Source organism: Mytilus californianus, unplaced genomic scaffold (genome assembly GCF_021869535.1).
Source record: "Mytilus californianus isolate M0D057914Y unplaced genomic scaffold, xbMytCali1.0.p SCAF_8, whole genome shotgun sequence".
NCBI lineage: Eukaryota > Metazoa > Mollusca > Bivalvia > Mytilida > Mytilidae > Mytilus > Mytilus californianus.
In genome coordinates, this window is record NW_026262734.1 from 11,820,699 (window position 1) to 11,836,971 (window position 16,273).

At 33.4% G+C, this 16,273-nt stretch overlaps 1 protein-coding gene and 1 long non-coding RNA gene across 2 annotated transcripts; both read right to left on the reverse strand.

Moving 5' to 3' along the window:
* Nucleotides 1-4,972: 4,972 nt before the first annotated feature.
* LOC127712102 (uncharacterized) lies at nucleotides 4,973-10,309 on the reverse strand. Its single transcript, XR_007986939.1, has 2 exons — nucleotides 10,278-10,309; nucleotides 4,973-5,167 (listed from the first exon to the last, which is right to left on the reverse strand). It is a non-coding gene; the product is annotated as an uncharacterized LOC127712102 (long non-coding RNA).
* Nucleotides 10,310-12,048: 1,739 nt separating this feature from the next.
* On the reverse strand, nucleotides 12,049-13,406 carry LOC127711878 (uncharacterized). The gene has a single exon (XM_052218041.1). The coding sequence runs from the start codon at nucleotides 13,404-13,406 to the stop codon at nucleotides 12,609-12,611; it is 798 nt and encodes a 265-aa protein (XP_052074001.1). The 3' UTR covers nucleotides 12,049-12,608.
* Nucleotides 13,407-16,273: the final 2,867 nt, after the last annotated feature.

Here is a 16,273-nt window from a genome sequence, read left to right on the forward strand (position 1 = left end):
TTGAATGGCCAGGGGGGTCTCATCGTCATTTCAGCGGTCTCCGGTAGGTTTTCGCTATACATTTCTTTTTTTTTTGGGCTTCCTATGAATATTACTATTCTTAATGTTTCTAGAGTGATCGGTTTTTGTTTTTGTATCATATATTATATATAAATTACATCTTTTATTAACAGAAATCTATATTACATAAAAACAAATATGCAACTTACATAAGGGTTTATATTCGAGGACAAGGAGAATTTACGACAGCTTAAAGGGGACATTAAACGATTTCCTACGTATCTTTTTACTCCTCTTGACTCTGAAAACCATGCTTTTATTGTTATCAAATGTTTGAATTTTCTATGATTTTCAACTAAATTTAAATATCGAACCGACTGCTAGCAGCCGGTTGGATATTGAATATCGAATATCGAATAAGGAACCGGCTGCTAACTTCACATACATGCCTAAAGTGCCTAACGGCAGCTACGCCCCTGATAGCCTCTCAAGCATAGCCTAGCCCTTGCGTATATTTGTTGTAAGCGATTACGGAACTGACGCACGGAATTTTACTAGTGCTGTTGTTTAGAAGCTTTTTATAGCGGAATAGAAATCAGCGTATCATTCGTTAAATACTTGATATTGCCAGACAGAATTGAAAGAACTTAATATAATTTAAAAGATGTGATCATATTTTTGAAAATGGTGGAATTCGTACTCCGTGAAAGGTAAGTTATGCATAAACTACACCATGAACATGTCACGTAAAATTAAAGTTCTTCCATCTTTTCATATTATTATCTCTAAGAAAAATCGAAATAAAAACAAAATTTTAATTCTATGATTTATTTTCTATTAATTGCTTCAAAGTTATTCAAAATTAAGTATTTAAAACGGAACACAGATTACTATAAAACACGTATAAAATTCCACGGCACAGCAGACGAAAACTTCATTTTCATTTTGCACGTCTGTTTGGTAAAACAAAAATAATTTAGATTAGACATAATCAACAACTATGAAATGGCCATATCAATGATATAAACAATTTAGTTAAATCGTAAATAAGTAGTAAAGAAATGAAAACGAAATAATATTGTTCCGTCCGTTTATGAATCAAAATGATAAATATGAGTTATTAACGTAATGTAGTTGATGTGGTAGAGTGGTTCATATCGCTTACACGCTACGTTAGAAAGATAAGAATTTACGTTCGAGTCTCATCTGGACCAATTTTTTTTCATCGTTCCGTAATTTTTTACATTTGTCGTTTTAAATCCTATTATCATTTATCAATAATTTTGTAAAGACACCTTAAACAACAAAAAATTTAAAAAAAAGATAAATAAAAGTATATACCCGAACTTTGTTAATTCTTAATTCTCAAGCTACATGTACTATAGTATCATTATCTACAGATTTGCACGTGTTTTACCCATGAAGAAATGGTATATGTGTTAAAGAGGAAAGTTCCTTCTGTTGACTTTCATGATAGATATAAAAAAGAAACAAAATCAACATGCACCAATATATATAAAGACGTGATTTTTTTTAAATTTTTAGACATAAATGGATTCTGCAGACAGTGGACCTAAATTATTACATGATAATTTCCTTGTAGAATTAAAGATGAGTAAGCATCTATACAGTTTTATGCAATCGATTATTTGATACTGAGTGCAGAAGATTAATAGTTCAATTAAAAGCATTGCGAAACCAGATTTAAAATTAGATATTTATGCGCAGCATCCAGAAGTAAAAGTATAAAATATGGATTACATTATGTTATAGTCTGAAAATGTATGAAATATTTGCCACTGAATGTCAATACATTCATTTAATATTCATATAACCAAACACATCAATGAATTTGACAACTAAGAATGTTATTTCTACTATGGAAAATCTTATGAAAATTTCATGTGATGCACTGGCTTGCATAATCTACGCTATTAAGAAGAGTGGAAGACAGTTTTTCATCTTCAAAGGAATTTGATATATTTGATCTAAATTTTGTGTTATGTGAATAACAAACATCAAACATAAAACCTCAAAATGACTGTTACTTAAAAAAGTAATTTATGTTGAACAGTCATTACAGTGACGGGCTTGTCTTATGTCGAAAATGTTCTGGTATTCTCTGTAGTTGGTTTGCTGTCTTATTTATTCGCCTCCCCATTTAATATGGCTATTCTGCACAACACATTGGAAAATGTATTCCGCCTATATTCATAAACGGTTATTTCTATTCTCTTCTTTACAATAATAATTATTAAAATTAATCATGTTATTTCACCAATATTCTTTTAGCACAGGCTAACGTTAGATTTTGCAATTCAGTTAACACATATATATTTAACAAAAACAGATTGCAATGAAATTGTTTAGGAGTTGAATAGATTTTGCAATTGAATGTACCAAATATTAATTGTATCCTCTTATGTTGTTTTTTTTTCAGAATGGACAACATAAGAAAGGGACGAAAAGATTTTAAATGTATATTGTGTGAAAAAAGAACAAAACCCGGAAAAAGAAGACCTTTGTGTGGAGAAGCAAATAAAAATCTGCGCAATTTTCTCAGTAAGAGTTTTCTTGTTTTACCTAATGATGATGATGTTGTGATACTTGTCGACGGAAATACTACAGAGAAGAGCAAGCACGAGTAAATACACCAACTGTTCTTACAACTGATCACGGTGCTGTCCTCGTCATTTATGTACTGAAGGTTTTACAAAAGAAGCTAACGAAGACATAACAAGTGTGTATACTGTTTCTGACTTCAATCGCAGTGGACTACTTGAATTGATCGATACAATTAGAGAACATGCATTAAAAAATAAAAACGCTAGAATTGACTTTGATAAATCTTCTTCTTTAAATGACACAGATATTCGAAATTTGACTGGCTTAACAATAACTGATTTTGAAGACTTATGTTCTCACATTCCAAACTCAGCTATAAGAGATACTCGAGTACGAAGCATGAGAACATGCATTGGTATATTTTTGACCAAACTTCGTTCGGGAATGTCTAATAAGATATTAGCAACTCTGTTTAATATAAGCAAAGATTCTATCAGGAAAGCTATATCATCCGCAAGAGATGCAGTTAAACAGCACTTTACACCAAAATATTTAGGTTTTGATCATGTATCCCGAGAAAGTGTTATACAAAACCACACTCGTCCACTGGCACAAACACTTTTTGGTGATATCACAAACACAACTGCTATACTCGTAATTGATGGTACTTATATTTACATACAAAAGAGTGGACAATTTAAATTTCAACGTAGTACATATAGCATGCACAAATACCGCAACCTGATTAAGCCAATGATGTTTGTAACTACATCTGGATACATTGTAAGTGTGATTGGACCCTACCTTTGTAACAGCAAAAACAATGATGCCAAAATTTTGAACTCAATTTTTAAAAATAACTTGGAGAAAATTAAGGAATGGTTTGAAACAAATGATGTTGTTGTGGTTGATCGGGGATTTCGGGACAGTATCGACCTCTTAGAAGAATTTGGTATTCAAATTAAAATGCCAAGCTTTCTCAAACGTAACGAGAAGCAACTTTCGGTTGAAGATGGTAACACAACACGTCTAGTAACAAAAGTCCGCTGGGTTGTTGAGTCCGTTAATGGTAGAATCAAGCAGTGGCGATTGCTTGACAAAGTATTACCCAATTCCCTTATACCGTATGCTGGTGAATATACACGTTTTGTCAGTGCCATATGTAATAAGTATAGACCACCACTTAATTCTGGTAATGAAACTGAAGACCTTCTCTTAGGTACAAAAATGCTTCACATGTCAAAGAAGAAAAATGAGCTCATGGAACGGGTATCAAATGAAAACTTGCATTCCAGAAGTGGTAGGTGGCAAAAAATAGACGGCAACGATTCAGTTGAAGATTTTCCGAAGCTATCGGAGGAGGACATCAGGGACATAACGCTCGGCGTATACCAGCTTAAACTAGCTAAGAGTTATACTGAGGAACATTTAGAAAATGACGAATACTATGAAGTCATGCAACAGGGACATCAACTCATTAGGGTTAGAATGGCAAGTAGGCATACAAGCAGCAAATCGCATAATAGTGACAGTGAACCCGAGGATTAAACATTAAACATTTGTATTCTATATTGAACAATTACTTGGCCATATAGGGCATATCGTATAATGTCAATTTTGTTTTGTATGTCATTGTTGGAAATAAAACTGACGTACGTCGATATCAGGGTACCAATGTAACCATTATGTGGAATATTAGCAACAACCGTCAATTTTATAGAAAAAAAACAGCAGTTAAAGTGTATTTGCCTGATATATACATGTACTTCTTTTAACATTTCTTAAGCAAAAAACAAATGTCAAATATGATGGCTTGACTGAGATTTCTAAATTTTTTAATGGTGATACTTAAGAAGTTTTTTCATTATATTTAATATTCAATCATGCTTAATTTCAGTACGAAAAATCTCACATTATATTTTTTAATTTGATACGAAGAACGTGTAAAAAGTTTATAAAGTTAAACGTGCTAAGAATATTTCAGTTTTTAAAAGAAGGTTGAGAAATTGTTGAAATGTATAGTTTATGAAATTGCGAACTTTATTCATATATTATCTCTATACTAGTACTGTACGATTTAAATGTTATACCTTCTTTGTGTTTTTATCAACAGACTACATAAAAGTACACACAATACTCATTTTGGTAATTCAAAATGAGTATTGTGTGTACAATACAATACAATACTCATACAATACACACAATACTCATTTTGGTAATTCAAGGTAAAAGAATACACAAACAATACTTGTTGATTCTCTCTTGTGAAAAAAATTCTGTAATTTAGTCATACATAGAAAAAAATATTAACTTTGTTGTTACCATAGCAACTATATTACTGTTATGTTCTAATTCGCCAGACTTAAACGAACATAAATTATTTATGCAATAAAACTCAACACATGTATCAGAAATGAGCTCTCCTTGTGAGGGTAGCATACTTTTTATTAACCAATGTATAATATAAATCAAACAGTTCGTTTCAAAGTTCATTTTAAGCACATTACGGCTTAATCTCAGTCGTTATTAATTAGGTATAAAAACAGTCATACAGGCTCGATCACAGTCAGCCAACCATTAATACATACAAATATACACCAATCTACAAAACAAGAAATACAACTTAAATAAATCATTATAAGTAAAACATTACTTTCCATATAAAAACAATAGATGGTCTTGATGATGGTGGGGGGTGAGGGGGGGGGGGGGGCTTAATACAGGCAAGGCAGTAGTACGGCGTATGCTACTCAGCGTAAGGCAGAACTTCGAATAATAACATTATAAATTACATTTAATTTATATCAAACAGCAAGCACACTGTGTCTAAACTACCCCGGCAAAAAATGTTTGGACTCGATAGTATCTAATGTCCGGCACGGTGACGGACAATCAACAGACAGAGAAAAGGTAGAATTTCTGTTTATTTATTTGTTTTTTAATGACATTGAGGAATAAACATACACATATAACTATTTTCGATTGTGAGATGTATTATTTTCTACAACCGTTCTAGATTAATGGAGAGATAAGTAAAAAGGCACATGAAAAAGGTGAAATGAGTGAACCTTGCTACGAATTTGTTTAATTTCTTTTTACATTGTGCACATTGTACGGAAAGAAAAGTACGGAAAGAAAGATATTAACACAGAGATTGCATGGCTAGTCACAATGAGCACCTCAATAATTGCATTTCTGTGCATGGAACGAAAGAAATGGGTCATGTCAAAATGGAAGGACCCTGTTTCGTCAATGTTGTTTATTACATAAGGACTCGGTTTTGTCTCAGTATAGAACCCGGTTTTGTTTTGTTTTGAAACCACAAATTTATGAAAAGCTACGTTAACACGGATCTGAATATTGCCCATTGTAAGAAATTAAATATGTGAGTCAAAAGGATGTTATAAAGATGTTGTTGCAATACAAACATGTCGTGTTAAAATATATTTCAAACGGGAACTTTTCAAAATAAGGAGTAGACATTTTTGAATGCTATACGTATACCTTATTGAACTTATCTTTGAACTAAATTTAAATGGAAATAAATACTTTATAGCGTGTACTTACATTAATTCCTTATGATATAAAAAAGAAGATGTGATGTGATTGCCAATGAGACAGCTCTTCACAAGAGACCAAATGACACAGAAATTAACAACTATAGGTCACCGTACGGCCTTCAACAACGAGCAAAGCCCATACCGCATAGTCAGCTATAAAAGGCCCCGAATTGACATTTGTAAAACAATTCAAACGAGGAAACTAACGGCCTAAATTATGTACAAAAAAATGAACGAAAAACAAATATGTAACACAGCAACAAACGACAACCACTGAATTACAGGCTCCTGACTTAGGACAGGTACAAATATACGGAATATGGCGCGGTTAAACATGTTAGGGGGATCCCAACCCTCCCCCTTACCTGAGAAATTGATGTAACAATACAACATAAGAACGAACTATAATGATCAGTTGAAAAAGGCTTAACTCATCAGATGGATACAAATAGAAATACATCTCACAAATGATTGTTTATTTTCTATACTACTGTAATGATGTAAAAATAAGAAGATGTGGAATGATTGTGTTACCATTTCAATTTATAAAAAGAGTAAGGATAGTATGCTTTACTATACTATACGATATGTTTACAATATATTTACTCATTCGTTCATCCATTGACGGAAAGTGAGAGAAAAAGCTCCGTTTTGAAGGCCGTACTTTGACATTTTTATTTATTTCCATTTAAATTTAGTTCGAAGTTCAATAAGGTATACGTAAAGCATTCAATGGTTTACTTTTACAAATTGTGACTTGGATGGAGAGTTGTCTCATTGGCGCTCATACCACATCTTCTTATATCTATATTAGAACGTTTTGGATATCTCAAATCAAAATGGTTGCCTTTCGAACGTGTATATTATGTCCGCTTCAAAATACACAAGTTCTAAACTTCCCTATTAGAAACGAAATAATTATATCATGCCATGCTCTACGCTCATTTTAACATGGGTAGGTAGGCATAATATTTGTCAATATTTTATACCTTGCTAACGTTTGGTTTAAAAAATATAATGCCTACCTATGTTAAAATGAGCATTGAGCATGGCATGAAAGAATTTTTTTCTTTTTATAAAAAAAAGTTGGTTTGCAACATTATAACGTCCAATATCTTCGTCTTCGTCTTCGTAGAACAACCTAAGTGGCAATTTAGCCCGTGAAAAATGACAACTAGACAGCTTTCCATCAGAGACCAAATGACGTAAAAGTTAACAAATATAGAACTCCGTATGGCATCCAACAATGAGAAACACCCATACGGCATAGCAAGCTAAAAAAGGTCCCGAAATGAAAACTGTAAAAAGAAAATCTAATGTGAAAACTAACGACCTGATTTATGTACAAAATAAAAAACGAAAAACAAATACATGTATTATAGACAGCAACAAAAGACAACCACCGATTTACAGGCTCCTGGATTTGGTACTGGCACATACAGAATGGGTGGGTTGAACGTGTAAGCGCCCCCTCCCCACCGCCTCCCAAAAAAAAAACAAACAAGAAAAAAACTGGTATTACAGCACAACATATGAACAAAAATTCAGTGAGTTGAAAAAGGCTTAACTCATTTGATTACAGAGCCCCTATAGTAAATATGCGATTGGCGGCTGTCTCTGTTTTTTAGTCTTATATTAAATTTTATGATGGTATACGATATAGTTACATTATATCAGTGGCGGATCCAGGAGGTAGAAGGAGTACGCCGACCCCCCTTTTTTGGTGGCTAGAAATAATCATTTTATCATGTTTTTAACGATTTATATATGATTTTTTTTAGCATAAAATCGTTAAATAAAAGTTCCCCTTGCTACGCTCGGCGGCATAAAATCCGTTTATGAATACGCCCCTTTCAAAAACCATGGCATCGGTCCACCCTTGCATATTGAAAAAAAATATATCTCTGTACATTAACCTCAGTTTCAGGTATAGAGATGTGATTTTTTTCTGTGACAAGTGCTTTTGACCATCCACAAGAACTTGCGGTCATCCGATGTTCAGTACTTCAGTACTTTGATTCTTATTCTCTTGCTTTATAATGAACGTTTAGTTTCAGAATATTTATTTTCAAACGATCATACTGTCTCTCCCTTCAAGTAGAGCGGAACATTAAGAAAGCCATCTTGTTGTCCCAGAAAATCACATATCAAATGTGCGTTCTTAAATTTTCAAGGCCGTACACTATTTAAGTTTGAACACTTAAATTTACATAGTTGATATAAAAAAATCTAATTGCGTTACAAAACCTTCATTTCTTTTTAATTTTTCCTTTTTTTTTATACAAAACAAAATTGAAATTTGCTTTGTTCTAATATAGCAGGAACTCAAGTGTTTACGGATTCAAAAAGGTTATAAGTTATCCTCTGAAAGAAAATGTTTTTCAACGATCCCTCAAACTGCTGTTGAACGCCATATTTTAATTTTCGTCATGCGATTATGCATTATTTTCTATGACAAAACCAGGTCTGCTTTGTGAAATTTAAGGACAAAACCGGGTCGTACACATTGACAAAACCGGGTGCTTTAATTTTGACATGACCCACTTCTTTCATTCCATGCACAGACATGCAAATATTGAGGTGTCCATAGTGACAAGTCATGAAATCACCGAGTTAATATCTTTCTTTCCGTACCTTTCTTTCCGTACAATGTGCTCATTTTAAAGAGAAATTAAACAAATTCGAGGCAGGGGTCACTCAATTCACCATTTTGATGTGCCTTTTTACTTATTTCTTCATAAATCTAGAACGGTTTTAGAAAATATTACATCACACTATCGAAAATAGTTATATGTGTACGTATATTCTTCAATATCATTAAAACAACATATAAATAAACAGAATTTCTACCTTTCTCTGTCTGTTAATTGTCCGTCACCGTACCGGACATTAGATACTATTGAGTCCAAACATTTTTCGCCGGGGTAGTTTAGACACAGTGAAGCACGAGAAACACGAGCCAAAATCATACGATACATAGAATACCTGTTTTAAATTCGCAATGCGACGAATTTCATCCAATGGAATACATTGTAAACATTACAGGTATTCTAAAAACATGTGTTGATGTAAACAAACACACGTGTTTTACCAAAACATATACATGTGCTTCCGTACTATTATTAAATATATTTATGTTCTAATTCGCCAGACTTAAACGAACATAAATTATTTATGCAATAAAACTCAACACATGTATCAGAAATGAGCTCTCCTTGTGAGGGTAGCATACTTTCGAAAGTAACAAAGAAAGAAAAGGGGGAGGGTCATATGCCAAGGTTTTTAGAAACTGTTAATTTTTCTGATATGTTTTCCTGAACATACCCATCTTTTGCAGTTTCAGATGCCCATCTCCCATGTTTCTTGAATAACCTGTCATTTATACCAGCAGCGGCTGCAGCCGTCGCACCACCTGCTCACAAACTGTGTAAACCAAAATTAGATTTTTCTAGACCTAAAGATCCAAGAGCGTCTAACAACAACTCTCTAGCCCTTGTATAAGATAGAGGAGTAATTCCTCTTAAAACATAAGTGTTTGTTTTCTTACGAAAAGTTACTGCTCTAAAAATGAATTCGTTAGAATCGATTGCTATGTTAGCTTGTGATAAATATGTGTGTAACATAGATACCGGACATGTCATAGAACTAGTCTTCGAAATCAACACTCTACTACCTTCTCTGTGTTGGTCAGTCTTACTTTTTTCGATAAATAAAGACATATAAGTAGGATAAAACTGTATATCTGATCTTTTCAAATTAACAAGTTCGGAAAATCTTAAAAATCCTGCATAACTTGTAAGACACATACAGGCGATTCTTCTATGATTTAAAGTACTGAATTTGTTACCGTATTTTTGTACAATCTGGTACAGAATTTCAGGTGTAATAGGCTCTTTCTTTTTTACAATGTAATGCCCGATTGACCTATGAACTCCTTCTTTAATAGATGTACATAAAAAAGAATTACAAGGATCGGCAAATCCAGCTAGTTTATGTGACCAACTAATTGCATAGTAAGCTCCTTCAACTATAGATGCGGATTTGTGTTTTTTACATAAATGAATCAGGTATAACGAAACATCATAGTCTGATGCTGGTAAAGAATTAAGATTAAATGAATTACACCATCTACAAAAATTGTTAAAGGCGTACCTGTACTTCTTCCGAGTGCTTTCAGCTCTAGAATGAAGACAAAATTCTGGAAGACACTTTGCTAAATTTTGTAATGGCTAGTGTGGTGAAAGAATTTCTGATGACCACCTACCAACGCTGAAAATATCTGAAAAATGTAAAAATTCAAACAGATAGTAAATAAAAAAGTATATAATACATGACAAATGCGTTTAATATATAATCATTACTGACCTTGCTCCGTACTAAAGCCTTGTCAGATTTCTAAAAAAGACCTCGCTATCATTTCTATAGCCTTGTAAAAATGTGTCATGTCTATGTCACAGTAATACAAAAACAGTTATCTACATTGTTCTTAGCCTAACAGCTAAAATATCAGAATTAAAATTCTTAGAGCCAAAAATGGAATTCTTGTTGTTCCCTTGAAGAAATATGCGTTGTTCACTGGAAAATTCAATTACTTCCAATACATAATGACGAAGTTCCATGTTTCTTCTAGATAATAAAGTCCAAAACGATGAAGACGGCCATTTTGGTACTATCAGGGTACCTTCGGCTTTACAGAGTACTAAATGATTTATACTTTTAGTAACTAAATCAATTGGAGGGACTATCCAATTATTTTCATTTTTCCAATTTTGTGTAAAAGAATCAATAGCTTCACTCCCGGGATTCCAAAATTTTGAATTAAATCGCTTCAATTTTGTATTAGCAAAATTGGCAAATCTATCAACAGTATAAGGACCCCATAAATTATCCATGAATTCAAAAAACTCCGGAGATGTTTGCCAGTCATCTATATCTATCATTTTAGACAAAAAATCAGCTCTACAATTTTCTGATCTAGGTACCCATATTGGATGTACAATGACTCCTTCCTTCGAACAAAATTTAAAAATGTCATATGCAAAACACTGTAAATGCATCTTGGTGCTACCTCTATTGATTATTTTTACACAGTTTTTATTATCGGTGTGCCATTTGACAGTACTGTTTTTTAAAACAGATTTAAATGAATACAAAGCTAATTGAATAGCCCTTAATTCTCGCCAGGTCGAAGTCATGTTTTTCTCATATTCGCTCCATGTGGAATGAAAAACTTTTTCATTCAACTCTACAGTAAAAGCACCTGCGGCTACATTACTAGCATCTGAATACACCACTATGTTTGGTAAGGTGTCATTCACAAAATTCTTCTGATTAAGATTTGTCAAACTGTCTGACCAAAATCTCAACTCTGCTAATACACACTCAGTGTAAGCAATATTTAAATTACCATCCCATGATTTTCTGTTCTCAATTGCAAAATATAAATGCCTTGTCATTAGGCTTGTGACATTGCCCATAACTGGAGACATAGAAATAATTCTACCTGTGAATTGTGCTAACTGACGAGCACTTATAATGGGAAATTTATTCAAAATATTGTCAAGCGATTCTTTTGCATCATTTAATCTACGTTCAGACACTGCTAAACTAAAGCTTTTCGAATCCCATATTAATCCTAGCCATTCCAAGCGTTGAACTGGATCAAAAACAGATTTTTGTTCATTTATCAAAAATCCAGCTAATTCCAATGAGGACTTTACGAATTCAGATATATTTTGACATTCTAAATACCCTTCTGACATACCTAAACCATCATCTAGATAAAGCACTATATCTACACCGTTTTCACGCCAGTATTTAACCATAGGTCGTAAACATTTTGTAAAAATGTAAGGCGCTGAACTCAAACCAAAAGCTAAAACTGAAAAGCAATAAAACTTTCCGTTACAAAAGAACCCTAAATATGTATGTTGCTCTTTGCAGATGTCTAAATGAAAATATCCAGATTTTAAATCAAATTTAATTAGGTATAGATCTTTTTTAAAAAATTGTTGAGCAACTTTCCAATCTTCGAATTTTATTTTATTTTTCAAAACGTATAAATTCAATTCAGATAGATCTAATATCAATCTCTTTTTCCCGGACTTTTGAATGGCAACACTTAATGGATTTACTACAAAAGGCTGGAATGGTACTTCGTGTACGCATCCGTTTTTCGAAAGTTCGAGAACAGCTTCGTTTACAAAATCAGTATTATCAACTGCAGATTTATTATTGCGGAATTTCATAGGAGGTGGTAAACTCACAAAAGGAATCATATAACCTGATTTTATAGTATTAATTATAAATTTGCTTGCTCCAATGTGCTCCCAAAAAGCTACATTTTTAGATAAACTACTTTTGACGCCTTTGGCGAATTTGGAAAAATCAACTTTATCAAAATACTTAACATGTTCGAAAAGTATATTCATGTGCCCATGCAACAAATATTCATCTACTAAATTAAGAAACTTATCTTTTATCTTATGTTGCTGGGTTGTTCCTTGGTGTAAATTGCTTGCTGCTTCTATTGGGACAGTTTGTCCTCCAGTGTCCAAATTGGTGGCATTCATAACACATGTCATAGGAAGTCGCCTCCCGGCGACTGTTCCTCCGAAAGGGCGGCTGGTTGTACTGTTGAAGAGGCATATCTGCAGTATTAGTAGGAGGTCTGGAAACAGTAGCTGAAGGCTTAGCGTAAGGTTTAGTACGACTTTTCTTCTCCTTGATGGTTTTGAGAGCTCTGCTTTCAGCTTGTCGGAGTCTTTTCTCGTCATCTGAATCTGATGCTATTTCGTCACTCTCGTACTCGCGAACTGTGGTCCAACCAGCAGGAGATTTATCGGCTATTCTGATGAGCTTATTTCTTTTGTTCAACTTTAAGATAAGTCCGGAAATTGAATTTATAGAAACAAAATCTTCCTTCGAAAAACGTTTTTGCAGCTTATGTAGGTCAGCAAGGACTTCGGAATTGAAAGAAAATTGGATTTGATTTCCTTCACTCTTTAGTTTCACGGACGCTTCCTTTTTCAACTTAGTGGCTAAGGAGTCGTTGCCCGACACTAACTCGTTCTTCAATGCAGATATTTTAGAATCGAAGTACGACGTAAACAGTTGAAAAGTGCTGTCACTTATTTGTTGCTGTGGCGCTGTTTGCTGGGTTGCTGTCGACGGTACTGGTATAGGCAAACTAGGAAATGCAGCTTCTCTGTTAAGAACGACAGGAGTTGTAGACTCGTGTAGTAGTAATTCGTCTTCGTCTTCGGAACGGTGGTCTGTCATGGTTAGGCAAGGCAGTAGTACAGCGTATGCTACTCAGCGTAAGGCAGAACTTCGAATAATAACATTATAAATTACATTTAATTTATATCAAACAGCAAGCACGAGAAACACGAGCCAAAATCATACGATACATAGAATACCTGTTTTAAATTCGCAATGCGACGAATTTCATCCAATGGAATACATTGTAAACATTACAGGTATTCTAAAAACATGTGTTGATGTAAACAAACACACGTGTTTTACCAAAACATATACATGTGCTTCCGTACTATTATTAAATATATATATTAAATAGTTAAACTTTATATCAATTTTTTTCTTCATTGTTTCAATACAATGATACACTAGTAATAATGTATTCACGTTGATTATTTAAGGTTTAATCTATTGTAAAAAGTACACAATACATAAAAAAAGGATAAAATATGTAAAAAGCTGATATTTTAGCTTAGTCGGCATACCATTTTTATGACGTCATAACAAGAAAACGGCAAAAGATAACTATTAAATCCTTGGTGTTTTATAAGCTCCATATCATAGATATCAATTGAAAGAAATATCAATAGATTTGGAAGTGGGGCCAATTTTGCCCCTTAGAGCCCCTTCTCCTTTATGAAAAATGACCTCGTTAGCGCTTACATGGGTACAATTCTTGCCAGATTTATATAAAACTTATACCATAGGTTAATATCAGCAATATCTCGGACAAGTTCTATAATGGTGGCCGATCGACTTTTTTCTTGGAAATATAAAATATGTGCAACGCGGGGGACATTGAAAATCTGTTTTTTTATTTTCATAGAAACAAACTATTTTTTTGCTTCCTTTTTTCAAGAAATTTGGAATCAAACATTTAAAGAAAAACATGCCCCAACCAAAAAAAAAAAAGATCAATTGTTGGTACCTTAGCCATGTTTCCTTGAGTCCGGAGGTGAATATATGAGCGGCTTCCAACGAAACCTTTTATATAGCGGGTTACTGTCTAGTTGAAGCACCGCCTCGGTGGTTTCTTGGTAGCGTATACACCTCGAGTGCGGGAGGTCATTGGTTCGAACCCGGCCAGGTCAAACCAAAGACTTTAAAATTGGTATTTGCTGCTTCCCAGCTAAGCAGGCGGCAGTAACCCCTTCACGTCCCCGTCGGTACTCTGGTACCGATGGGCTAAGTTTTCGGGCAACTAGTTTGCGTTAAGTCTTGAATCTTTGACATTTTTTTTTACGTAAAACAGTGGTTGAGGGCTCAAATTAATACACAACTTTGGGATTCATTGTGCCTCAAACTTCTATCAAGTACTGTTTGATATCAAATGCCTCTTACTGACAAGATTTTCTTCCGTGAAAATCTTTTTTTTTTAAATAATTTGAACACAGTATTTCCATAGAGTATGGTAAAGTATACTATTGATTTCGGGGGCAATATGACTTTTTTTTTTATTGACTGTGCCATATATTTTGGAAGGATACTATTAAAATTATGATTAAAACTTGTACAGAAGTTAAATAAGTGATCCAAAGTGTACCAACGTAATCATAACTTGAAATGCACTCAAAATCTGTGGTCATTTTTCGTCAAATTTATTGAAAAAGAGACAAAATCCCCCAAAATATCATGAATTTTTTTTTTTGCAAAGTTGAAAAAGATTTAACAAAACATTATTTTAAAGTTGTAATTTTTAAATTTCCAAAAACAGTTAAACTTACATTCTTTTGATGTGAATGAGCTTTTGATTTTGCCATTTGATAAGGGACTTTCCGATTTGAATTTTCCTTTGAGTTCGGTATTTTTGTTATTTTACTTTTTACATTGAATTTAGAATTAACTTTTAATTTTACACACGAAAAAAGAATACCATTATTTGTCCGTTTATATATAGATATAAGAAGATGTGGTATGAGTGCCAATGAGACAACTCTCCATCCAAGTCAAAATTTATAAAAGTAAACCATTATAGGTCAAAGTACGGTCTTCAATACGGAGCCTTGGCTCACACCGAACAGTAAGCTATAAAGGGCCCCAAAGTTACTAGTGTAAAACCATTCAAACGGGGAAACCAACGGTCAAATCTATATAAAAAACGAGAAACAAGAAACACTTATGAACCACACCAACAAACGACAACTACTGAACATCAAATTCTTGACTCATGACAGGTGCAAACAATTGCAGCGGGTTTAAACGTATTAATGGTACCAAACCTTCACCCTTATCTGAAACAATAGTGTAACATCACAACATAGAAAGACACACTATAAAATATCAATTGAAATCGCTTAACTCAATCAAAAGACATATTAACACCAGTGAACATACACTGAACAAATAAATTTGATCTATGATACAATGTAAATACAAAATAAATAAACTAAGGAAGAATAATTAAAGTAACATGTTATACAGCTGTGAAATGTTAAACAATTTATGAAAAACAATATGCTTGAACAAAAATATCAGCCATTTGCAATAAAAGAACCTTAGTGAGCGCGCTCACATACCCCACGTCCCCACATTGTCATTGGAGAAATAAAATAAGTGTAAGAAAAAAAAATTGTATCAGAAAAAAAAATTGAATCATAATTTCCTGTCAATATGCACATCTACATAGTATATCCTTATTATCTACACAGTTTCATGAAATTATGTTGTGTGGTTAGAGAGGAGTTGCGATGACAAAAGGTTGCAGTAGTATATTGGGCAAATAAGTTCAAAGGGGCGCAACTCCTGGAAAAAAATTGAATCGTAATTTCCTGTCGATATGCACATCTACGCAGTATGTCCTTATTATCTGAAAAGGTTTCGTGAAATTCTGTTGTGTGGTTTGAGAGAAGTTGCGATGACAAAAGGTTGCAGTAGTATATTGGGCAAAT